Source organism: Pseudopodoces humilis, chromosome 1, assembly GCF_049639895.1.
Source record: "Pseudopodoces humilis isolate 2021_Gansu_Grassland_sample_001 chromosome 1, ASM4963989v1, whole genome shotgun sequence".
Taxonomy (NCBI): domain Eukaryota; kingdom Metazoa; phylum Chordata; class Aves; order Passeriformes; family Paridae; genus Pseudopodoces; species Pseudopodoces humilis.
The window spans coordinates 105,653,498-105,680,184 of NC_142200.1; the positions used below are offsets into that span (position 1 = coordinate 105,653,498).

Genomic DNA, 26,687 nt, shown 5'->3' on the forward strand with positions numbered 1-26,687 from the left:
CTCCAGGCTACTTTTTACATCTTCCTTGTGAAGACTTCAAGTGTGTTTTCTGCTGCGTGTATGTGCTTGGTGGAAGGGGAAATCTGGTTTGCAAATACCATGGCTGATGTAAAATAAGGATGACAGCAAGGGATAAAGGAGATTAGGAAAAGTCCCTGTCTTTCAGTGGGTCTACGTGTTTCCTGAAGTGCAGTGTTCACTATTGGACACATTCCTTTAGCTGAGATCTCCCCAGTGCTAACCAAAGTTAACAGATGACTGGAAAGTAAGACTCTCATAATTTATTTTGCATTACTTTTTCTGCAGTTTTTCTACCAATGCTAGCAATAAGGCTTATAATGACAGCTAAAATGTGGAAGTTCCACGCTGCCTGCAAAAAGGAACTGTGTGCTAACATGAAACTACTTTAAACCTGGTACAGGCAGTTTGTGAGTTGTTAGTGGGCATTAAAGTTCTTTCTGTTTGAAAGGCAGGTAGAATTTTTCCAAGTACCACCTCAACAGGTTGGACAGTTTTCTCTAAAGAGAAAATACCTTTTAAAACTTTATCATGTTTTTCTGACAGTCATTCTGCATTCTGCTCTTTGGAATCCTCTTCTCCTTCCATTAAGCGGCAATTTTAAAAGCATCCTTCCCATGATGTATTTCTTCAGCAAAACCCAGGATTACTACTGGGCCACAGTTTCCTTGCAATGCAGCCCCGGGACTCATTCTGGAAGCACAGCTCTACTCAGTGAAATTCTCTGTGACTTTATGACATGACAGCTGCATGGGAGAAATGGCTAAAGACAGCTCTGTCTTGTGAAATATGCCTTCCTTGCCCAGCAGCGCAGGATTTTTAATATTTCATAGTATTTCATAGATGTTTTTATATATACGTGCATGCAAACACATACACTTGTATGTGCACACTTGAAAGTGCATTGTTTAGTGAATTCTCCTCTTTTTGCTGTGGGGCTAGCAGCACAAAATGAATGCCATCCTATATTCAGGCTTCAGCCCATTGTCAATATATACCTTGATACATATCATATCATCAATGTAATCTGTCTGGAAGGGAAATCCTCTGAAGTCCCACGTGTCATGCCACAGGAGCCATGCTACAAGATCCCTTACTGGGAAACAAGTTGTAGCACATTGAGGAACTGGAGTGGTTGCACCTGCCTTGTGAAACAGTAAGTCAGCTGCTGCTGTCTGAGCATAATGAGTTGTTCTGTCAAACTAAAAAGAAAATGAGAACATGAAACAAGCAGTGTATTTTAGAAGGAGCTTTTCCCCTTCCCTCACATAATCTCTTCGGTGATAACAGCTGCACGCTTCCTGAGAAGTGGGTAAGGCTAGAGATTTTTGTTGCCTATAGATACCTCTTTTGAATTGTTTTTGATAACATCAAAAGTAAGTAGGATTTCCTAATGGTAGGAATGGAATGGGCAGAGGAGTCCATGCCTTTTGTAAATGTAAGTGGGGCTTTTGGTGTGAGAGAGGGAGTGTCACCAAGGGTCTGTGGTGTGAGCAATGGTAGGTGGGAGAGCAGGAATGGTCCCAGGCTCTCTCCCAGGACAGTCTGTGGTGCTCCAGGCGACGCTCACAGGGAAGTGAAACTGCCTACATTGCCACACACCACCCGTGGAGAGACTGAAGGCAAACACAAATTGAAGAGGAGCTTGTAAAGAACACCTCTGTATATAACAGGTAATTTGTATCTGCAGAGCTGGAATGATCACCTGGAGCAATACAAATCTGTGGCAGAGGTATTTACAATTTGTACTTGAAACACAGGCCTGATTTTTCTTACTTTGCATGCATCTCCAAGTGCTTCCTTATGTAGATTTACTCAACATTTACAAGTCAGGTGTGATTCAAGATCACATAGATCAGTGGTTTAACTTAAATTACCAGCAACTCTGACAAAGCAGTATTAGAGTCAGCAAGAAATTATAATGGCGGGGGCAATCTGTTTTCTTTTCAATCAATCAAGTAACTCGAGACTTGGCCTGCTAGCCTAGATGAACGGGTATATTGAAACACAAATGAACGTGTTATTTTACCTGCTGGTGTTTTTAATTATGATGACGCGGCAGCAGAGAGGATGCATTGCACAGTAGAGGGCACTATGACCTCAAAAATAAGCTTCAGACTGGGCTGTAATTGACCCTTTTTGTGAGCACAGCCGATCAGACAAATGCCCTATTCCAACCAAAAAAGAGCTCTGTTTGTTTCTTAGTAGTTCTAGAGACTAGAGAAATAATGTCAAAAAGCAAGGAGGTGTTGGACTTAGAGATAGTGTAAAGGAATGATCACTACAAACTTCCACAGTAGCAAACTGAAAAAAAGGGATAAATTTCATCAAGATGCCTGACACTGTGACATATCTTAATGTTTTGTGAACACAGTCTTTAAAGCCTGAGTTGGGTGCTATCCTTAACGAAGTTTAAGAATGCATAATGAAGTATTTAGGATCATGCTCTGAGACAGATTGTCAAAAAGTTGAAAAGGTGAGGAAGTAGATGAGAAGATGCAACTACCATTTTTATTCACCAACAGGGACTCCAAGTACCATTTTCAAAATTTTTCTGTGTAAAATTTGTATCACATTTTTAGTTTTGTATGGGTATAGATCAAAGGGTTTGTAGGCTAAGTATCTTTTATTTTTTTTTCTCCTCTTTATAAGGTGTTTAGCAAAAAGACCAGATTTACCAAGAAAGGATGCCCTGCAGTCCTCAAAGTGACTGTGTTAGTCACATCAGCTTGTCATAAAGAATTCACCCTTTCTCAGTCGTATGCAGGAAGCAAACAGCATTCCCAAGCCACAACTTTGTCATTTAAGGGGTGTTTGATGTGTAGGATTATTTTGCCTTGTCTTGTCTGCTATGTTGCTCAGTTTGCCAGAGGTAAAACTATCTTTCTATCTTTTTATCACTGTCTTAATGTGCTTCTTCTCTACCTCCAGTAACCAGGGCAGCAAGGCACATTCTGGAATCCCCACCAAAATGAAAATCAGGTCAAGCAAAGTGTGAAGCAGAAATAAACTTGCTAACATCTGAACAGGCAAGCTGCTGCTGTTTCTGATACAGCTGTTTGTATTACACAGTGGTCCACAAGCTTCTCTTGCCAAAACAGATTTGCCAGTAAATCTCCACCGATGCAGATATACTGACTTCAACATGGCAACTTATTTCAAGAGCCCCACTGTTTCTCACATCTGGCTGCTCTGCCAGTTGTTCACTGAAAAACTATTCTGTGAGCACTTCCAGATCATTGCTTTTCTCCTGCTTCTAAGTCCATTGCTGACCTTCCTGTATTTCCACCATAAGTGGTGTCTATATTCTCAATCTCACGCAGGGAGCATCTGCCATGAAATATAGTAGTAACTCAGCCCATGTTCATATGGTCCTGTTCTGTTGTTATCACTTAGCTTCTGCTTGTCGCTGCAAGCTGTTTCCTCCGTGTTCTCTGATGCATCTTTTGGCAGCTGCTACTTAAGAGACACAGCAGATAAACACCGACTCCATAAAAAATTAAGTAAAACCACCGTGGCTAGTAAATCAGGTTAGGGGAAGCCAGATCCATCACTTCTGCTTGTAAATATTGAGTTCTGTGGTCCTCAGGTAACTTCCTCTGTAATTTGCTCCTCCAAATAGAAGCATAATGAGATGCAGTTGCTGTGGCTGTGAATCATGGCATCTATGCCAAATTAGCATGACTACTTACAGCGGCCAAATGCCATGCAATAAGAATGTGGCATGTACAGCAAGAGATCTTAATTTTGAAATCTGAAAGGAGATTATGTCATGCAGGAGAGTTAAAAGTCCTCAGAATAGTGAAGAATTACAGAAACATTCCAGGCCTCAGCTGGGAGGAGATGATCCCACTCCATGCCTGAGGAAAGGGCATTGCCAAATCTCCCAGATCAGCTGGTCAATAGGGCAAGTGAATGCGTGTGCTGCTTTCATTGTTCTGTCTGCAGCAAGGAAAGAAGGGTAACTGGAAATACGTTAGAACTGCTTAAAAGGTTCTCAGTGTATTTAATTTCTTTCCTGAAGTCAGGGTATTTAGCAGTCCTTTTTTTTTAAACTATTTTATTTTCAGAGCTGCAGGGAAGCACTTAAGGTAGCATGAATACGTGGTACTGGAAACTGGAAGCAAAAAAATAAGAACTCTGGTGGAGACTAATTAGGTTTTCTGAGTCACTAATGTTCTTCAGTGTTATTCTGGCAGCAGGAAGTTTGAGACTTATAATCAACATTACAAAAACAAAGGAAATAATTTCTGTGTCAAAGGAAGAAGGGCTTTCAGGACGTCTCATCCAAAATATGTGATTTTTTGTTTCTTTTGTTGTTGTTGTTGCCAGGGTAGACAAGCTAGGTAAATTGTTCTTATTTGGTTCTAGTAGAAATAAGGTTTTGCTTGTATGAGCAATTAGCCATACAGACACAGATAATCCAGTTCTACATGTGTTTTTTTATATATATAAAAGTTAAAATGCAACTACAACTTTAAAAGTGAGTAAAGATACATATGAACAGACATGTGCAAGTAGAGATCAGATTACTAACCTACCAGGAGCATACTCTCCCCTCCTCAGAATATAGGTAATGTATGTTTAAAGGGGTTAGCTCAAGGGGGGATATTTGTATCCTGCAGAAGGTGAACTGGTCCCACAAAGCTGTTAAATAGGACAGGGTACACACTATGATAGTCTGCCACTGCATTCTGCTGTTTTTGTTTTTCCCTAGGAAATTCCTCCATGTACAAACTCCAATGGCAATCCTGCATCTTTACTTCTGCCTTACAGGACTCCTTTGTCTCCTGCACTCCTGGTCTTCACAAGAAGAGGTCCCAACTCTTTCTGTTTCCCTAAAGATCTTTCTGTAAGTAAGAATTTGTCTGCTGTGTGACTGAAGCTCAAGTAGTATAAATAATGAGTTAAGTCAGATATGGCCATACGGCCATATGGCGTGGAGCTCCAAACGCTCTAACATCCCGGCTAGTTACCTGAGGCTCTGAGCTCCACATTGCTGCAGCTCTCTCGCTGTCAGCACTCAAAAGGGCACATTCAATGCTAGGCTGGGTACATCGAACCACACAGCAGTCACACAATGGTTTTCTGAACAGCCACACTTTCTAGAAAATGCCTTCATTGAATGCTAACCTTGGATTAAATGAACCAAGGAAAGGGAGCCTGAAGTTCCCCAACTTGCTACAATGCAGTCCTGCTATTATTAAGTCTGCTGCTGAACGTGTGAAAGTGTGGGGGATCAACAGAAACTTCACAGAAGCAAAGCCCTGTGGTAGGTGGAAATGGCAGCCTTGTCACAAAATCTGCAGAATATGCTCTGAGGCAATGCCACTGGAACAAAGCAGAAACATCATTACAGACAGAAAAAAGGAATCTCTACAGGCACCCTTATCAGAACACCCTGAAGGTGACTGAAGAGAGAAGGGGATGGTACTGGTAATAAACTAGAAAGTGAAGGTCTTACTTGAGGCAAGAGACAAAGAGAGAACTGGTGTAATGAAACAATAAAGAAGATGAGAATGAGTGGGGGAGAGGAAAGCAAGCTCTTGATGTTTGATGATGAGATGTGCCCATCCAGCATCCTGAGGAACAAATACTGTTGGAGAATATATAGGAACTGCCAAGGCCAATGTGCTTCACTAGCAGGGGCTTATTCCTGAGGACTGTAAATTACTTCCACTGACAATGTGTCACAACCACTATCCAGATGAGATTGCTGATATCTCTCACAGTGGTTTGGAAATATGAAGAGACAGTCCAGTGTTCATAGAAAATGCGTGAGCAAAGAGATAGAGAAGACCTAGTGGAAACAGAAATATCGTGTTCCAGAATGTGCCTTGTCCTGGAAAAGCAGAAAACAATGGAACCACATCTTACGGATTTTGCTTTCCTTGGGCAAAATAAGTTAGGAAAATCTGATTAAGATGATGTCTTTCCTATGTATTTGTGTATGTCCTTCAGCACCCTTGAGAGTTGAGAAATAGAATTTATTTTCCCTTCCTTTTTTGTTACAAGCAGATAGATATGTGCTGATTTATTGGAATCATCCTTTCGCTGTGACGTGCAGGATCAGTAATGAGCTACACTGTCTGAAACATGATGCTGGATATTAAACATAGCACTTCCCAAAAAAATATGCAATTCCTGTGATGATATAAACCCAAGCTTTATTTCTTACTACTTGTATAGATTGAAACAAATGTAATTTTATTTTTAGAGGTGTACTGCTCTACTGCAGCTCTTCTGAAGTAGTGTTGGAGGTTTACTACAGCAAGTCATGGTTGCTGAAGATGGTCACCTTTACATTTAAGAATGTGATGTTCTGTTTTTGCACACTTATAGTAACTTTTTAAACCTTTAGAATTGTTTAGTAGTATGTGCCTTTGTAACTGGGTTCTGTGGGTGGTACCTGTTGAAATAAATTGCCTGAAGAGTTTTATTAAGAGAAAACAGCCTGAAGGTAATTGATCTGCTGCAGGCTGGAGCAGGCCCAGTTAATCTCAACGGCTGAGCCATTCCAGAGCTATTTTATGAACCTTAATAATATCAAGCCTTCAAGTTTCTAAGTGTTCCATGACTCTATCGATTTTGGCAAAATTTGAAATATAGGTTACAGGACTTAAAAATCAGCAGAACATATAATACTGCTCTTTTCCTGTGCTGGTTATGTAGAAAACTCTATCTGGAGCCTGCACCCTTCAATCACTCAGACAGCAACAATAGACTCCTTTGGTTACTGAATTTATAACAAGGCTACTCAATTAAAATCAAATAGAAAAAAGAACAGATTGTGGGACTTTTTCTCCTGTAAAGCAGGCGGGGAAAACAGTATGTAGTCTTCAAACACTTGAAGGGTGTTCCTTTTATGCCTTTATTTATATTTAGTATGTAATAAGCACAGATAAATGTTTCTTGCAATATGAAACTGCCACACATAATTCATGTTGTAAGAAGAGCCTGGGTACTCAGGAGACCGGCTGTCTTATATGAAAAATTGTATTTCTTCCTTGCTTGCTTTTTTGAGATCAGTGTAATACATGTCCTTTGCAGTTACCTCCCCAAAACAGCTAATGGTAAAACTCCCACTACAAATGAGTAGTGATTCTCCCCCAGCAAGGAAAGAAATATGGGGCCAAGAGAACTTGTGGACACACAGGATTTCTCTCAGTCCCACAGGGACTTTGTTTAGTACCAGTTTGTATCTTTACACCTTTATTGGGGTGTAAGCAGCCTTACTACTACCACAAAGACAGCAAAAGCCATCCTGCTCTTACACTTCCGTTGCCTCAGTGGTTGAATCTGAACCAAAATTACTTTCCTGTGCTTACAATGTTCCAGTTACAGATCTGCTAAACAATTTTTTTTAGTGCTTAGTCCGGTGTTTGCCACAGACTCAAACCTTCTGTTTCACAGGATAGGATTAATAAAAATAATCAGGGAAAGGAGATGGACATAAAGAGGTTGTAAACATTTTAGAAGAAACCTACATATGTCAGAGAAAAAAAGTGGAAAGGCTAGGAAAAATAGTTGAATGGAAAACTCAAATAGAAAACTTGGGAGCAAAAAAAAAATAAATGAAGAGAGCAGAGGGATAAAGAAAAGCATGAAGGCAGCAGTGAGGAGCACGTGGGAGGTAAGGAATAGGTACAGTCGAGAAAAATAAGAAGAGGCCAGGTAAGAGGGAGCAAAATGGATCTGTTTGGAGAGATTGCTGTTACTGAAGAGGTACACTCTGCTATATTTAATCAATATTATCAAAAAGTAGTAATTAAATTAATATATTGATATATTAATATATCCGTATTGGATGAGGCACTGCCTGAGCACTGTTCTGTGCTGAGAGCACAAGAAGGAGGAGGAACAGCGGCTTTGCTCTAGCTGGGTCTTGCTCCATAGTTGTTCTGTATATTCACCACTCTTCAAAGAGGAGGAATTAGAGTAGGAGCTTCAGGGATTGCTACTGAGAGCTCCTGAAGAGAACTGCTCCGGAAAAGTCATGAAACACCTCATGTCTCAAGGGCGTTTATGTGCAACGGGGCCTTTTAACCTCTGAACCCAAAGCAAGGGTTTGGCTGGACCTGCAGGGTGCTCATGAGCGAAAAGGCCTCATTGCAAAGGCAAAACCACAATAAAACTCCAGAACAAGAAGCAGGACAAGGAAGTGTTTTCTGTGGTGCGGAAACCCTATAGAACATAGCAGTAACACAGACAGTTTACCTTCTGGGAGTTGTAATTTTGGGAATTTGGACAGGGGGAGGGGTGCCGGGCACTTCTGGCGTGGACTCAGTTTAAGCAGACGATGTTACAAAGCTGAACGGCCCGGGAACGGGAAAGGCAAATGAGCGAAACACCAAGAGATGTCGGAGGACGAGGCCGCAGCAGCGCCGAGGGCACGGCAGGCCTGTCCGCACGGGCACCGCCGGGAGAACCGCAGCCGTCCCTCAGAAAGGAGAGGGAAGGAGCGGGCGGGAAGAGCCCCGCTCCCGCCTCCGCCGCCTCCTCCTCCTCCCTCCCCCCGCCGGGCTCCGGCGCGTCCGTGAGCGGCGGGGCGGAGCGGAGGCCCCGGGAGCCGCCCCCCGCCCCCCCGGCCGCGCCGCCCCCGCCCCCACGTGCCCAGCGGGGCGGAGCGGGCGGCGGGGGCGCCCGAGCGAGGACCGGCCGCCCCCTCGCCCCGTTACTACGAGCCCGCCGGCTGCGGCTCCGCCCCGTGGCCTCCGGGCCCTGCCAGGGGGCGGGAGAAGCTCCTCGCTGAGCACCGCCCCCCTGGGCTCGGCTCCCCTCCCCTCCGGCGCGGCGCTCCGGCCCCGGCGGGGACTATGCGGAGATGGTCGTCCCGAGCCGAGGCAGGAACAAAGAGTCGCCGCCGCTCAAGCCCGGGCAGCAGCAGCAGCAGCAGTCGCCGGGCGCCAGCCCCAGCCGCGGCCGCCGGCCGCACTCGCCCGGCAGGCAGGTCTCCGGCGGGGCCCGCGCCATGCGGAAGGGAGGCGGCGGCCGGCGGGGAGCCAGGGGCGACCCCCGGGGACCCTACCGGGAGGTGCCCGCGGCGGACGGGGAGCGGGACGTGCTGGGCCGCGGCCCCCTGAGTCTCCTGCGCGTCTGCGGAGACCGGCTCCGAGGTGAGGTTCCTGCCCCGAGCCCTGCGCCCTCCCAGCTCCCTCTGCCCCCGCTGGGATGGGAGCTAGCCCTTCCTCCCGGGGGAAGTGCGGTGGGGCTGAGCGCCGCTTCCCGTCCCTCTCTCCGGCAAGTGGCGGTAGCCTTGCCCCGTGGCACGGGGTGGCTGCTGGCGGGGAGCGCCGGGACGTCTTTCCCCGGGAAGCGGCGATGGGGGTCCGGCGGCGGGAAGGTCCCTCCCGCGGGAGGGAAGGAGGAAGGGAGGGAGGGAGGCTGGCGGTGTCTGGCGCTGCCCGGGGCAGCGGCGGCGGGGTCGCGCTCTCGCCCTGCCCGGGCCCGTGCTCCAGCCTCTCACAGCGCGGGGACGGCAGAGAGAGAGAGAGAAAAGCTGACAAAACCCACACAGGGATCGGCGAGAAACGGGGGCGAGGGAAAGGGAAAGGGCTTTTTACCACTTCAGCATCCTTTGGGGGAGAAGTGGGGAAAGATGCTGTTTGTGTAACTAACTCTTGTTAAAACAGCCTGTCTGGTGGTGTTGACTATCGCAGCTTGCGGTGCTGGCATGACCAGCTTATTTCTGCTGGAAAGCATGGGAGGTTGTGTATTCTTTAAAAGTCTGACTTTCTGCTCGAGCAAATTTGCCAGTAATACAGCTATGTAGAAATTCCCTTTTGACAAGTTATTCGGTAAAAGTTATTTCAGAAATTAAAAACCGGATTATTTATATAGTCACTTTAGTAGTCTGTCTGTGATGTTTAAAGCTTTTATGTGTAGTTACCGACTTGCTCTATGAAGTTCCAGCATTTTTGAGGTCTAGTCAAGATTTTTTTACGTAAAACTAATGTTGCAGAGTTCAGATTTCCTTTTGTAGACGCTGTGCTTAAGTAATGCTTATGTGCTCTTTTGGCAGTATTTGTTGTCGACAGAAAGGCCTTCATCACAAAAGCTGATAGCAAGATATGGCTCACATTCCTTCTGGGTAAGTAGAAGGAATACATCGTGGGGGTGGAATACTAATCTTTTTACCTTTCTTTCTCTGGAATTGTAGATCGTGTCAAAATATATTTGGAAATACAACTCGGAAAAAGAAAATAAGATAGGTGATGTTGAAAAGGGACAGGAGATACCTTCCTACCTGGTAACTTTTTTAAAGCTGTTACTGTAGCAGTTTATGTGCTATCACAATATTTATAGGAAAAAATTTCTAGATATTTATGGATTTCTCCTGTTGAGTCATTAATTTCTAGGAAAAAAGGTAAAAATTAAAAGGCAGCAACTCTTATTAAGTAATGTAATCGCAACAGCTTGTTTGGGATGAATTGTGGGTGGAAGTACATACAGTTGTAGAGGGATGTAAATTCAAATGTTACTATCTTTGGGAATATTTTTAAGTAAATAATGAAATGGCTAAAGTCTTGAAAAAGACAGCTTAAGTATTTGCAAAGAGATGCATTCCTAAAGTTAACAAATGTTAAGTAATAGCATATTTATCAGATGCACCATTAGGTATACCCTGAGAGGTATTTTAGCAGAGACTGTCAGGGTATTCTAAAGATGCTGGTACTGTTAATCACATCACCAGTAGTCCTGGTTGCCAGAGGGAGTTTCTTCAGTTTGATGAATTACATTGCAAAGTAGTAGCAGGGAAACAGCCCTTAGCTTACAAACTAATTAATGAATAAAGCGTTCCTGAATTGCTTTGCTTAAATCTGTTTATTCAGCATTTCCTAGACTTGTAGTTACTTAAATGACATAGAAATGTTAAAATGGTGGTCAGAATTGAAAAATGCTTTCCTCTGATTGAAATTAAGAGTAGATTAGGGAGAGAGCTTTGTAATTTTTGTAATTTGAATTTGTCTGTGAAATCCAGATAACCTATTAAATATTTCAGGGAAATTTTTCAATTGGAGTAAAATTTTAATAGCAAAGTATCTACTAACATACAGTATTTGCAGTAGCAATGATTGTACATATACTAAATATGAAAGAGTGAGTTTTGATTATGAGATTTGATTATGATTAAAAGATGAGTTTAGAGGACTTTGAATTTTTGTTGTTGCTTTGCTTAAGATTTAAGGCCCATATTTTAAAAACAGAGGATCTCACAGCTGGAAGTAGTTTAATTGTAGAGTGTAAATTTTTTTCTCTTAAGAGTTATCTCAAATTTATGTGTAGCAGTAAAGTTGTCAGACTTTCAAGGATGTTCTTATACAACACTTCACCCTATTATGTTGTTTGGGGTTTTTTTCCATATTGGCTGTTGACTTGGGGCCTTATTCCTGAAGACATCCTTATTATATTGCACAGAATTTCAAAATGTAGCAACCTGACTAAGCTACAGAAGTAGTCAATGCTTGCAGGTTCCATTGTTTACAGTATTCTGCTGTATTCCTACCTGGTCACCTTGTGGATATTTGCAAAATATGAATCAGTTTTTTGTACCTTTCACATCCTATTGGATTGTGGTGTCTCAGCATTTGTTGTTCTCTTGGTAAGTAAAGCCAATGAATGGCAGTATTCTTCAGTATTTAATGCCAAATTAGAATCCTTTTTATATTCCATTCATACTGCTTTTCTTAGAATTATGCACAGGGAAAAATAGGAAATCTATCAGTTTTTACATAATAGCCCTAGTCTGCAAAAATCTTATCATATGCTTTGCTTTTAGGGTTTCTTAGGCTGGGTGAGAAAATGGCATCTGCAAGTTCAAGTACATAGTAGCTGTGTAAGTGTCTACAGCATTAGGGCTGTAGTATTCCCTTCCTGTCCCCTCCTTCATTCCCTCTCCAGTAAGGACATTAATGAGATCAAAGGGTGGTAATTTAACAGAGCTGAGCTGCATGTTTTCCATCAGAAACAGGCTTAATGCAGTCTGTTGAAAAATGCTGATTTAGTCTTACAGTGGAAGTCTATGAATTAAGCCCATTGTCTCTTGAAATATGAGTAATTAACATTAATTGCTGTGTGATTATGAAAGGTCTTCACTTTGTACTTATAATAGAATGATACTGTGAAAATGTATATGAAATTCTCCAAAATAACTGTGAATGTATTTACACTTGCTGCATTGACTTTGAATAAAACATTTACTGAAGGGAAGAATCAGATTTAAAGACATTGTTTTCTCTATGAAATAAGTGGTATGTCTGGATGTGAAATGTAATTTCCATAATAATAGACAATTTATTTGCATCAGTAAAATACTGCATATTTGCTTTATTTGGAACCACATGAATTTGAGTTAATGAACTGTCCTGGTAACTAATATGATTGGACTTTACTGTATATTCTTACTTAACATGTGATCTGTCTTAAAACTGTTATTTTTTCATAGCTGGTGTGTGTGTGTGTATATGCAAATGTATTTGAGCATCTAATCTTACTGGGAATCTTTGGAATGTTGCTGAGAAAAGAAATAATGCCTTGTCCACATATGTAACTATTACTCAGTAAGCAATAACTACGAAAGGTCTGGTCTGCTCTGTTTCTTTCCATAAATTGCTGCAAAACACGTTTTTTTTTGTATGGAATATAGTTTGCTGCATTGCTGGTAGAGCTAATGTGCTTACCTGGAATTCCATCTCATATCAATGCCTGCTCTTCTGAAAAAGACATTTGCAGCTTTCCATAAGAACTAATGTAAATGTCCTTAATACAAAAATAACCCCTGCAGCTCCTGAACCTTTTCTAAAACATGTAAGTTCTGCTTACCTCAAGCAATTTTGGTGATATTTTTCTAGAAAGCATATAAAAAGGCAAAGTTTTAAGTGAAAGGTTGAGGTCTTAATTTTCTAACTTGAACCCAGGTTTGTCTTTGAAAAATCTGCTTTAGTGATGGAAATGGAACTGTAAAATTCTGGGGGAAGTTTGTGTGGTATAATACCACGTCACCTGCTGTGCAGAGTGTTTAGCATGAGGTCAATGCTGTTAAATTGTACCAGCAGCTAGTTTAGAATTTTTTTCAGGTTTTTTTTTTGCAGTGGCAATTTGTTTTGCTTTTGGGTTTTTTAAATTTTATTTTTGTCTTGCCCAGCTTCACCTTTGATCTCTTTGCATACAAAACTTGAATTTTAAAATTAGGTCATAATGCAGCACACTACAGTTAGGAACCTTGTTGTGACCATGATAACAAGTACTGTCAGCAGCACTTCCAGGCTCTGTTTTGGAGGAGTATGTGGAATATATATATATGTATGTATATGTGGAATATATATATTTGGTGTATATATATGAGGGTGTGAAGTGTACATTAAATCCCCTCCCATTCCACATGAATTTAGCGGGTATGAAAAGGTGTTTTTCTTTCTCTTATCCCTGCTGCTTTCCAGAAGCAGACAACCCTAGTCTTGTAACACGCAGCCTGAACAAATGTCCATTCACTAACTCTCACACTATATTCTGCATCAGCATGCAGGCCTTGCTGTGTGTTTCACCAGTGAACAAGCAATGTGGCTCATTCCATGTCTTCAGAGAGGCAACATCAGTGTCTGGGTGCCAGAAGGAGGGAAGGTGTGAGCCAGTCAGCACCCTTGGGAGGGACACAGTGCTCAGCACCTTTCTGGCCACAGCTGGGTCTAAGCAGGAGGGGTGGTTGTCCTCTCCACTTTCTGTCTGCTCCATACAGCTGATGTGAATAAGAGGGCTCTTCATTAACCATAAAGATTTTCATGGATTAAAGACACCTAGTCTGCCAGATCTTGCTATGGCAGAAAGCCTAGAGGGCAAGTGAGACACCTTTAGTCTAGGAGGTGCACTTTGGTCTCTAAATTCCTTCCCATTATCCCTCACTCAGGCACGCTTTGCTTCCATGGTAAGCTGCATATGTTAGCACTGCTCAAGCAAAATGGAGTGGTTCCTGTTCTCTCTGGATCTTGTCATGCTCAAGAGGTCAGAGACCTAGACTGTTAACCCACTGCTTTATCAGCATTTGTCTCTTCCCTTTGTCCCTCTCTTGTTGTGTACCTACATGGCAGCAGTGCAGATAGTCTTCAAATGGACAAATGGAACGTTATTGTATGCAGAGTCTGTAATTTTTTAGCAATTACAGTCTCAATTAGATTTGTGCCGGTTGTCACGGTCCATTTGGATTTCTCATATTTACAGCACAGTGTGCTCTTTAAATTAAAATTCATTTTATGAGTCCATTAGGAAAGAAAACAAACAAACATGACAAACAAGGGCCAGTCCACTTTGTACAGGCTAGTCTAACATACGAATTCACTGAATCATCATTTAAGGCGTGAGGTTTTGAACTCACAAATGCTCTAGTTCACTCAACTTGAAACTTCTAACTTGTGCACCTCTCAGCAAAATAAAAATTACCTAGATGATGGTGGCAGTGTTCATCCTTCCTTTTTCATCATGATGCTATATCAAACCAAGAGGCATGAAAGACTCAGCAGTCCTGCTTCAGAAGCTTTTTGGCTAAGCTGATGTGTTTTCACATTAAAGCTTGAAAGTTTGGTCTGTAGCATTTCCATGAGTTAGCAGATTCTGAAGAAGCTGCCAGACAATCAATACACCAGGAGGTGCAGGGGATGGCTGCAGGAGACAGCAGGCTGCAGGTGAGGATGGCTGCAGAGTGACCTTAAGCCCTTTCAGGCCAGCAGGTCCTGCCTGTTGGTTGCCCTTGCTTTGACCTAGCAGCACTGCTCGTAGTGCTGCTTCAGGCCTTTTAGCACGAGTTAGTGAAAATCTGAGCAGGAGTTGAGTGAACAGTCACAGTCGGCATGATAAAAATTCTAAAAATATTTCTGCTTATTAAAAAAAACCGCTTTTAATTGTTGTTAACTGAAATGTGTGCATTAGATGCTGGTGGGTCAGCTTGAGTGATGCAAGATGTAAGTGGAAACGTTGCTTGGTGCTGAGTACCACAGAAAATTTTCAAACACCTGGCTGTGGAGGTTAATGCAGATGTTCCTATTCTTCTGTTTGCTGGGGTCTTAAGTACCTTCTGTGCACCTCTGAGGTAGTGCAATTACTGCAGTGGACACAATTTCATGTTCAGTTATTTAAATATTTGAGTAACTTCACACTTTTTGTTTCCTTTACAGCTGTTTTTGCAGGAGTCCTACATTGGTAAGGTTAATTTTATTGCTTCAGAGTAATACAGCATTTTAAAATAATAAAAATATTTTATATTTAGAGAAGATACTGGAATAATTTATATTTAGAACATTCCTCTCAAGACTAAATTATCTTTGAGCTGAATAATTCTGTTCTTGTGAAGCTGACATGGGAGGTTTCTTAAGTCTGCTCAGAGAAGAGTGAAGCCTGCTTTTCAAGTGAAAAATACAAATACATTAAAAATGTAGAATACCTTACAGTTTTATATATAGTACATAGCATTATAGTATTATTGCTAATGCCATAATAGAATTTAATAAATAATCTGTGTTCATACTTTTTCAATTTAAAATTATCTGAGTAGATGAGGGTATTAATATAATATATGAGTAAACTGCAATAGCAGTTTGTAAGTAAACTTTGGGTGTTCATTGAATGTTCTTTGGCATCTATGACTTAGTACATATTCTAAACCTCTTTATTCCCTTTTAATTGTTATTATTTTTTGGCAGGTGTCACATAACAACTCTTTTTGAAAATGACCGTCATTTTTCTCACCTGTCAACACTAGAAAGAGAAATGGCTTTCCGCACGGAAATGGTTAGATTATGTTTCAGTGTTTGGAAAACTTCTGTCTGTAACCTGATCATGACTACTTTCCAAAATTTCTTAATGCATTCTGCATAAGTATACATATTGATCTCTTAGAACTATTATGCATTACACTTTTATGTGCAGAGTATTTGTGTGACTTGCAGCTGATCCCTCTGTATGTATCAGTTCATGGTTCACTTAAAATATTATCTAAAAATATGGTTCTGGAGAACCCAAAATACCAAACTGCAAGTACCATGTACCTTGCTTTCAATTATGGTCTTCTTATGCAGCCTGTTTTTCTAAATATTTTTTCAATTAATATATGTTAGCATATATACACACACATTCACGCACACCTTTTGTCTGCTTTTATTTTGAGAACTGTGGAACACTATGTAATGCATAGTTACCAGCTCAAACTGGCAAGCAGGCCATGAAACAAAGTGGAAGGAAACCCACATTGCTTGTTTTGGTGGCAGTAATAGATTTGAAAAGCTGGATAGTCATCTTCAATAAGCCTGTCCTGTTTTTGTTGTGTTACAAAATTTGTTTAAAAATGAAGCTTGTATGTAGTGGTTCCTGAAGCAGAAGTGCCATCTTTAATTGTAAATAATAAATCTGTTCTCCTGTAGGGTCTTTATTATTCCTACTTCAAGATCATTATTGAGGCACCATCATTTTGGAGTGGAGTATGCGCAATTATGAATGACAAGCTGACTGAATATCCTTTAGTGATTAACACCTTACAAAGGTTCAATCTTTACCCAGAGGTGAGCTATAAATACCTTCTGCAAATCTTTGGTTGTTTAAGCTTTTAAAAGTTACTCTGCAAAATATGGTTTTAAAGATACAGTGAGTAATGAAGTGGTGCTTAAATACTGTACTTCAGTTCCAGATTTCAAATGAGTAAATTACTTCATACCTTGTGATCAATTTCCAATCTCCAAGTATTTTCAATCAACTATGAAAGCTTTCTAGATCTTAGTATTTTGTGCCCAAAGTTGCACACCAGTTCTATACTTCATGCCTTTTTTTATTCTTTTCCCTGAAAGCACGTAGGTTGCTGACATTATGTACTTCAGGAAATAAGGCGTATGAAGTATCAGTAGTATGTGACAATAATGACTGCAATGATTCAGGAGGTTGTAAGGGGTTCTTTTGTTTTCCATTTTGTGTAGTACACACAAAACTGACAGAACGAAGCACATCACAATTCACAGTGGCTGTGAAATCCAGTGGTAATAGTTTACTTAGATGTTGCAGAGGAAATTCCTCTGTGGAGGACTGACTGCTGTTAAGTATGTTTTTGTACGTATTTAATGTTGGACTTGTTACCTGGTTAGATCACATTCCTACTCTGCTTTTTTGTCATTAAAAAGAACAATTGTTTAAAGTACATATTTAAATGTTGAGGTTTTTGCCTTTTAAGGTTTTGCCAGTGTGTCTCAAACATTTTACAAAGGGAAGATTCCTTTGGTTAATGTATGTTTCTGTAATTTCATGAGTCAGCAGAAGTTTATTTTTATGAGAACCAACTAATAATGGCTGCGATTGTTGGGTGCTAGCTTTTATATTCATGCTCCTGCTCTGTTGGAGCAGAGCTGCTTTCAGGAACTGTGTGTGTAAGAGTTCTTGGTGTGCATGTTTTTGTACAAGTTGCATGTACTTGTTTCATTTGCTTCCTAAGTCCTTGTACTGGAAGAACTAAATGCAGTATAGATGAGCACTTTTTGTTGCTCTCTTACTTGTTTATGGTTTGCTTGGAATTTTGTTTTCTAACTCCAGAGGGATTGCAATTCAGTTCTCGAAATGCCCCATTGTGAACTCATTTGAAGACTAAAGAGTTATTTCCTTTAGCTGACAAAGATTTAATGACTTCAGCTATATTCTAACTTTCAAAAATCAAAAATTACTGGTCAGATGAACTTGTTTTTCAAGACTCCTCAGTATCATCCTGAAATACGACCAAGGATGAATTCAAAACAAGAACAACCAGATATAGTGGCTGACATTCTGCAAGAACACTAGGTTGATTACAGTACAAAATCTGTAGGTTTGTCTGTTCATACAGTTTTCTAGGATTATACTGGCTTGCAGAAATTGGTGATAAGGTATGAATTCATTCATCTTTTCTGTGCCTGTGTGGGCATGCAGAGCAGACAAATAGTCTTCTCTGTTCCTTTCAGTCATTCACTGCTTAATGTCTAGCCTTCCAGTAAATAGTGCTTTGGGGTTTTCTTTTTTAAGTGTATTTCTTGAGTACTCCTGTTTCCACATAACTGTATTTATAAAACTGTCAATTGGTGCAACTTGACATTTGAAATGCATTGTCCAAATTTTTAGAATTTTCTTGCAATTATAATGGATCTGGGTGGTGAGAAGATGCTTGTAGATTTATTTGTTGGCAGTAAAATTTTTCCTTCAGATGCTCAGTATCCAGTCATGCTTCCTGAAAGTGTTTCATTTCCTGTTTGTTATTTTGGGATCTTTCCAGCTCTTTCAGCCCATTAGTAGCGCTAAGGCTAAATTATAATAAAATGTTTGCTTGTTTAGTGGATATTAAAGTTAAATTCATCAAAATCAATCTGGAAATCCCATTGCTAAATAGAATGTTAAATTAATTAAGAAAAGTAAAGCAATTCACTTGCATGCACAGCCAGTACTAGCCTTAAAAACTTCAAAAAAAGGAAAATAAAGTAAAATGAGTCTGTAGCTAATCAGTACGTCATTTATGTGAATTATACATATAAATGGTAAAAAAAAAATCTATTGAAAGCAACAACGTAGTCCTTGTAGTTGTACAATGTTATAATCCAAATAAAGTTGATTTTCCAAGTATTTGCTCCATAGTCAGGTTGTTCTAGTAATTGTGGTGTTTTCATTTCTGATGAAAAATGGCAGAGAGATAATGTGTTCGTTTCTGTGGTGGAGAGATAATGTGTTAAGTTTGCTCTCTGGATGTTTGTTGTTATGGAACAGTTGATATTTGTGTGTGTGGTGGTGATAATGAACATGTGAGTCGAAATGAGGAGTGTGTTGCAAAGATACATGTAATTGGCTTTAAAGTGCACACTCAAAGGCAACTAATGAAAGGGCTTGACTTTTCTCCATGTTCTTTTACAGCAAAGGACTGGCCTTGTGCACAGAGCTCTCCAGGGTCTGAAAGCTAGGCTTTTGTATTCTGGGTTCTGTGTTTACTGCCTTCTCTGATACAGAGCAGTAGAAATTCCAGAAACATCACCATGCTCTGACTGACCTAGCAATTTTGTACTGCTTACTGATTTTTTTCCATTTTTATGCCCATGTTAACTATTTCATGTGAAGGAGCTTTTAGCAAAAAATGTTTGGTTTTTTTTTGCTTGACGTACCTAGGCTGATACCTTTTTAGGGAGTATTCACTTGTAAAATCTTCAGCAGACACAGGCACTTGTGGCATGAACAAGTCAAATGGTTAAGTTGATAAAAAAAATAGTTGAATTTTTTTTTTAATTTTTTTTTTTTTGTGCAATATTGGTTGGCAAGAATGCTTTTTATGCTTGGGTAATGTCAGCTTCAGGGCTGGTTATGCAAATATGCCATACAGATGTCCCTAGCAAAGCACATCCAGGTGATGAGAAGAAAGACAGTGATTTGGTTCTTCAGGCCTATTGATGTCTGTCTGGAGATGGGGCAGGTGTCTGGTTCATGTATGCACATGTGCACTGTCAGAACCACCACGGCACAGGTATTTAGATAGCTTCCAGGAGTTCAGGATATTGTACTTTGTAAGGCACAATGTTGAGGCATGGAGTCTTGGTCTGGGAAGATGATATTTTATAGGATTTACCTTGTGAGGGTGTGAAGGCCACAGGTAAAGTCAGCCATGATGATTGGAGCTTTGATATTAAAAATTAATGAATTCTAGAATGTCAGAACAGCTGAGGTTGGACAGGCTGTCTGAAGATCATCTAGTCTCAACACTGCTGAAGCCAGGGTGAAGTAGAGCAGGTTGCTCAGGGTCATCTCCAGTTTCAATTTGAATATACTCCACCTCTGTGCAGGCTGTTCCAGTGTTTGACCACTCCCAAATTTAAAAAAGTTTTTTTCTTATGTATATGAAAAATTTCTTGCATTTGAATTTATGCTCTTTGTCTTATCTCATGTCAACCAAAAAGAGTCTCTCAGTCATCTTTATTCTATGTCCTTCTTGTCTGGGCAGCCCAGAACTAGGCTCAGCACTGCAAATACAGTCTTAGCAGTGCTGAAGGGAAAGTCGCCTTTCTTGTCCAAGTGACTTACAGCTGAAGATATATTTGTCTTTTTTGCATCAGGGGCTTATTGCTGGCTCAAGTATAAATTATCTACCAAAACCCATAGGTCTTCTTCTGCAAAACTGCTTTCTAGGTGGTCAGCTTCCAACTGAACTGGTGGTGCACGATGGTGGTCATCCCCAGTGCAGGACTTTGCATTTCTATGTTGGGAAGATTCCTGTTGGCCCATTTATCCTGCCTTTTGATGTCCCTCCCAATGGCAGCACAAGGATCAGTCACTCCTTCCAGTGTTTATCCTGCAGACTTGCTGAGGATGTTCCCTTGTGCCATCATCTATTCTTAAAATGTAGAACAGATTGGCACCAGATTAAAAAAATATGCACAGCTGTCTCCTTATCGATCAAGACAGTCATCTCAGAAGGTTATAAGGCAGAGCAGGTGTGATTTCACCTTTGTAAATCCATAATGATTGCTTCAAATCAATTTTTTTTGTCCTTTGTATATTTGGAAGTGGTTTCCAGGAGGATTTACATTTACATTCTCACACGCATTGTCCGTTTTTCCTTCTTGCCCTTCTTGAAGACAGAAATGACATAAAGAGTTTTATTAATTGTATGGGGAATGAGAAGAGAGAATCATCTTTCTTATATATGTTCTCTGTGACACAGGGCCAAGGCAGCTAATACTGCAGTGGTGAAACATATTGTCAGTCTGGGAACCCCTGGCTTATAACTTTCTGCAGCAGCTCAACTGGAATGGCCACATTACTCATTTATGAACTCTATAAAGTCAGTTATATCCTGACAGAATAGCTTGGTAATGTTATTAACTAATGACTTTGCTATGAGATGAGTTATTTTTGCTGTGTGAAGTACGGATGTTTTCTGTGTCAGGTGTTGAGATCCAATTGAGTTGTTGTTATAAGAACATTACAGCCTTTGCATGGAAAATGGAAATGCACTCATACATTGCATCTGGAAGCCCTTTGTAATGCATGTTTAAAATTAGCCTTTCAAAGTTTAACAGACTAAAAATCCTAAAGATTTGGTCCACTAATATTCTTGCCAGGTGGAAAAAAAATTGATTGGCTTGAATGAGTTCAACTTGATCAACTGTCCTCTGTCAACAACGTCTGTGATTTTAATATCAGATAAACAAAAATACTCAAATGAGGAACCTTCCAGACAATGTAATACATAGGGATTTTTTTTTTTATGAATACTGCAGCTTGATGCTTGAAATTACTTCTGTTATAAAGCATCTAAATATCAATAGACATAATTTTAGTCTGTTAATGAACACTTGGTCCGTTCGATAACTCTAGGAAATTGTGGTCAAAAGTACTAAGTTGGTGATGAGATAAATCCTGTATTTGAAAATGAACCTGGATGAGGGCCAGCTGTCATGAGAGGTTACTCTGGGCAGAAACTTCTAATCCTGTTTTTCCCCTAGGTGGTCCTTGCCAGCTGGTACCGCATGTATACCACCATTATGGATTTCCTTGGTGTATCAACAAAGACATGTTGGACTGTAAACAGAGGAAAGGGGCTTAGTCCTGTTGAAAGCTGTGAAGGTAAATTCTGTTTTTTTCATGGTTTCTCCTTGGAAGCATACAATTGTGCCTTTATTTATTTCAGAAATAATAAATACTCCTCTGTTATCAAGGGTGAAAATGTGGGTTTTGCTTATTAGGTATAACTCCTCCTGCCTAGATTGAATTCTTATCCTGGGCTTCAAAACTTCACAGTTAAGGTCTGAGCCTTCATAATGTTGGATTGTTACAAAGAATACTATGTCCTAAGTGTAATTGGAAGCCTACTGTACATGTATTAATTTTTTGTGACTTCTGAAGGATCCCAAATACATTATTGCCTCCCTCAATTTTGGAGACTTTTTAGAGAAATCTTACATAGTGATGCTGCAAAGAATCCTCTTCCTCTCATGAGCTACTATTCAGCCTAAGAATTTCAACCTTATACCTTGATTTTGACACCAAAGCAAGGACATTGCCACTTTTTTTTCTTTTTTTTTCCCCACGTTTGAAATACTGGCTTGTCAGGTAAGTATTAAACAATAAAAGTACCTTACCAAGAAGTGCTTTTGAGGTGTTCTACAGTCAGTTCAAGCTGAATAATAGATGGTAGTTTGTGAAGTTGTTTCATTTTATCATTTAGAATGCCTTTGTGTGATGACAGGGTAGTATTTTTCCTTTGCACAAAGGCTGTAAGAACTTCAGTGCTTGAATGGTTCACTTTCTCTAATTTTGTAAGAGGCAGTAAGCAGTGTACAACCTTTCATTCCTGTTTTTCATAAAAACAAAACTAACAGGAGCACCGGCTATTGAGACTGCTGTGTTTGGTGAGCATATCATCATCTTACTTTAGAAAACTGTCTTGCTGTATTTTCAGCAGTGGGGAATAATCAGTTCTGCATATGATACTATTAAGTTTTGCTGCCATTCACTTTAATGAATAAGGCTTTTTATGTTGTATTGCTGAAATGATTAGAGCCAGGAGGGTTTAAAGAAATAGCGGGAAAGAGAATAACAGCAGAAGAGTGAGCGCAGAAGTGTCTTGTTAATGAATAAATTGAAAGACTTGCATTACTGGAAAATATCTTGGTTTATAATGAAACAAAGAAAGCAAAAAGCATTGTGTGCGATATGTTTAAAGATGGATTTACTTCTGCAAGAGATGGGAAGTGAAAGGCTAGGATTAAAAAACCTGTGTTAAAAAAGCTCTATGAAGTCAAAATGTTGTGTAGAGAATATTCTCAGCAGTACTTCTATCTTCTAAACCGTTCAGGTTTTTCTCTGGCATTAATGCATCCCTCTTGGCTTACTCTGTCACTGACTGCCCCAGTGTTATGTCTACCCCTGCTCTTCCTGGATTTTTTCAAAGCTGTGGTTTCCTGATTGAACCTTTACAATAGTCTTAATGACATCTATATTTTTTTTGTCTCTTTCTGTAGATGCACTGAGATGTTATACTGATAGTTCATATATAATATAGACATATTAAGATAGTATACTGATTGTATGGTGCTTTATAACCAATGTGGCCTTTCTTCTATATTTGACAACATATATTAACTGGTTTTTGTTAGGGTTGGGAGACCCTGCTTCCTTTTATGTTGCTGTGATTTTTCTATTGAATGGATTCATGATGTCACTGTTCTTCATATACGGTACATATCTCAGGTAAGGCCGTTGAGACTGGGCTATTTAGTTGGTATTAGCTGCCAGTTTTTAGACAAAATTTGAAAAAGTCAATGTAAAAATATTTTTATGGGATATTGATTATTTGTTTGTACAGCCTTAGTGCTTTTTTTTTTTTACATAGATGTTGTCAATAAAAACTAACAGAAAAAGAGAAGCTTTTTGCTTGAAATAATAATGATGCTGGAAAAAAATATGGAAAATTTCATTGAGGTAGTATCTTACTGGTACCACTGGGTTGTGGATAAAACTAGATCCTGTATATGGTTTAAACAGCTTTTGACATATTTCTGCTCTTAGAATTGTCACTGTAACTAATTTTTAAATATAGTTTGAATGACTGTGTACTTTTAACCAAGACTGGAGTTTTCCCAGTGCTGTGCTTCAAGTCATATTTGCATGTATTTCCATTTTAACTTAACTGAGAAGGCAAAAAAATGCATTCTTTTGGACAAATTGTATGTACTTCCCTTTTTCTATAAATTTGTGTTTTCAGTATCTGTCCTTACATTTCAGGAGCTGTTACACATTTTCATACAAAAATAGATTCCACATTCAGCAGAAAAGCAGAAGTGGAAATACGTTTTCTGTTAACGTCTGTTTTCATGTGTTGGTTTTGCCAAAAAGTGAAAGGCAGCTCTGTTTTCCTCTGAGGGATGTGATTGGTTTTTCCTCTCCTTCATTTCCTGTCTTCATTGTCATGGGTTTTCTTCTTTCTCTCTCTCAAGCATGGGCTGATAGTTAAAATAAGGAATAGCCCAGGGCAGACACTGTCAGTAAAAACAGGAACTTGCCTAGTGCATGTTTTGAGGAAGTAGGTAAACTTTGAATATTTGTGTCATTAACTTGTAATATTTCTCTTGAGGGCATTATGCAGAAATTCACATTTTATATAAATGTCATTGAAAAATGAGTGAGCTCTGTATTTCTCACTACTTTCTTTAGAAAGCATAGACCTTGAGGTTTGTTTCGGGTTTGGGGTGTTTTTTGGCAAATTTTTGTTTTGTTTCTAGGGCTAACATTTTTAATGTTAAGCATGTTATTTTTTTGTAATTTTGCATTTTAGTGTTAAAGCTTTTTGTTACGGGATGCAAAGTTGAGTTTTATGTGCAAGAATGCACAATTCCTGGAGATTGTTTTAGCACTTGGTATCTTTAATCCTCGTATTTTGTACCCAGAACCTACTGATTCTGTTTGACTTGTATATTAGTGATGGGTGAAGGATCTGAGAGGATTTGAAGGGGGTTTTTTTTTGTGGGTTTTTTTTTTTTTTGTGTGTGGTTGATTTGTTGTTGTTGTTGTTGTTTGGTTTAGTTTTTTTTTTTTAAAGAATCTTAGCAGTTGGCTGCTGCTTTTATTTAGTAGCAAAAATCTGTCATTCAGAGTAGTAGTGAACTTGTGTGCACAGAAATGTTCTTTGCTTTGTGTCACATAACTTGAGTAATTACAAATCTGTTCAAACAAAGAGGAACCTTATCTATTGCTCTTTTGAAATGGGAAAAAATCTGAGTCATACCTTTGAGTTTACTTTAGCTATTTATTCAATAGGTGAATTTGATTCATATGGAAATGTAAAAAATTCTTAAGTCAAGGGCTTAAAAAGCTTCCTCATGTTAGCATTGCAGTATTTCACATAAAAATTAAGTTGTATCTTGCATTGACCATATAATGAGTTAATTTTTAAATATATTTTTTGAATGTGCTTGATTTGATTACCCTAAATTTATCTTTAGATCCAGACCAAAATTTCCTGTTGAGTGATTGAGTATGTTGATTCTGAAATGCACTGCTCAGCATCTTAGGGAAGAAGTATTGCATTTATATTGCCCCATTTTTAAAAGCACTGGATGCAATGAACTAAGCTGAAATTTGTGAGCAGTGGAATAACTGTTTTCCAAGTTATTAACATTAAAATTGGTGGTCTGCAGAAAAGCATTGATGTATGAAGGACTGGTTTGCTCTGAAATAAACACTGTCTGACTAACTAGTATTGTAATATTGTATATACTCTGTTGATTGCCTTCCCATGATGCTTGAAAGCTTTCCTCCTTTCCCCCCAATAAACTTAGCTGTATACAAGTGCTGCTTCGCATTTTTTAAGCAACATTGACCATTATAAGATTTTTTTGTACCTATTTTTCTTCTTTTCACAGTGGGAGTCGTCTAGGAGGCCTTGTTACCGTGTTGTGTTTCTTTTTCAATCATGGAGAGGTAGGTTTCCCTCTCCCAGCACTCCTTTTTTCTTAATTATTATTGAAGTTTAAACTAATTCTCATTTAATTAAATGTAGTGATGTTGCTTATTTATTCGATATTGAATTTAAATAAATTCAATTAAAATAAATGAATAAGACAATTGAAAGCAAAATAGACTATGACTGGAACATATACAGCACAGTTGAATGTCACTTTAGTGCTTAAAAAATCAGAAAGGAAATATAGTGTAAATTGGTCCACTTAGTAGCACCATGACTTCAAGTTTCAAAACATCAGAATGCTGTCTTTTCATGCTCACACCATGTATAACTGTGTACCATATGAGTAAGGTTCAGAAACTTCTTTAAATTGCTATATATTTTACTGGAAATTCATCAGTACAAAGAAAAGCGCAAAGAAACATCTGTATTACTTATATACTATACCCAGGATGCACAGAATTTAGAAATAGTGTATGTATATAAAGGATTCCAATGCTAAACTTAAGTAAGCTGTGTCACAGGAAGGAAGAAGAAAAGAAACTGTCGCTTAAAACATCTCCTGGTTTTCCCAGTTAATGCTGTTCATGTCATTGTTTTATATTTCAAAAGAAAATTCATAGCTTTCCTTCTAATTCTCTTGGGTGTTCAGTTTTTTTGGTTTTGTTGGGTTTTTTTTGTTTTTTTTTATTTTCTTAGTGCTCATTTTGTGAATGGAAATGTGTAAAGATCTTATAAATGGAAACTAACTACCTTCTAAGTTTAGTTTAGTGTTGAATTTATGTTTTGCTTTCTTATTTTACTGAGCTGAGCTTGGTAGAGAACACTGAGTTTTAAGAACATGTATTGTACATAACAGAATTAAAGATGCTTCCATTCACAGAAAGCTTTGACAGTTTTCTTATAAAACAAAAATCTGTGTGATGAAATAGCTATTTTATTTTCAAGTTTCATTTGAAATGTCTTTTCTTTAAATGTTCCCATGTATGCATGGGGGATATATAATGAATTTAAGCATTTAAGAATTTAAGCATATTAAAGCATTGTCACCCATGGATGTTGAACATGGATAAGAGCAGGTGGACATTAGAGTTGCTAAACTTTTTTTGTGCTCTGCAAGTGAAAATACAACATTTTATATGAATTTCTGTTCTTAATGGTATCCTGAAGTGAAATGATGTTTCATCCTTTGCTAGTGAATACTTATAAAATGGGCACTATTTTGCCAAGTCTG

At 39.3% G+C, this 26,687-nt stretch overlaps 1 protein-coding gene across 1 annotated transcript in view; it reads left to right on the top strand.

Annotated features, from left to right (window-relative positions):
- Window positions 1–8,749: 8,749 nt before the first annotated feature.
- DPY19L1 (dpy-19 like C-mannosyltransferase 1) overlaps window positions 8,750–26,687 on the top strand; it is a 46,847-nt gene continuing 28,909 nt past the window's right edge. Inside the window, exons 1-8 of the mRNA XM_005519167.3 lie at window positions 8,750–9,134; window positions 10,040–10,108; window positions 15,183–15,207; window positions 15,708–15,795; window positions 16,425–16,562; window positions 21,495–21,615; window positions 23,148–23,241; window positions 25,413–25,470. Coding sequence (XP_005519224.1) covers window positions 8,843–9,134; window positions 10,040–10,108; window positions 15,183–15,207; window positions 15,708–15,795; window positions 16,425–16,562; window positions 21,495–21,615; window positions 23,148–23,241; window positions 25,413–25,470 — 885 coding nt within the window. The 5' untranslated portion in view covers window positions 8,750–8,842. The remainder of the gene's footprint in view (window positions 9,135–10,039; window positions 10,109–15,182; window positions 15,208–15,707; window positions 15,796–16,424; window positions 16,563–21,494; window positions 21,616–23,147; window positions 23,242–25,412; window positions 25,471–26,687) is intronic.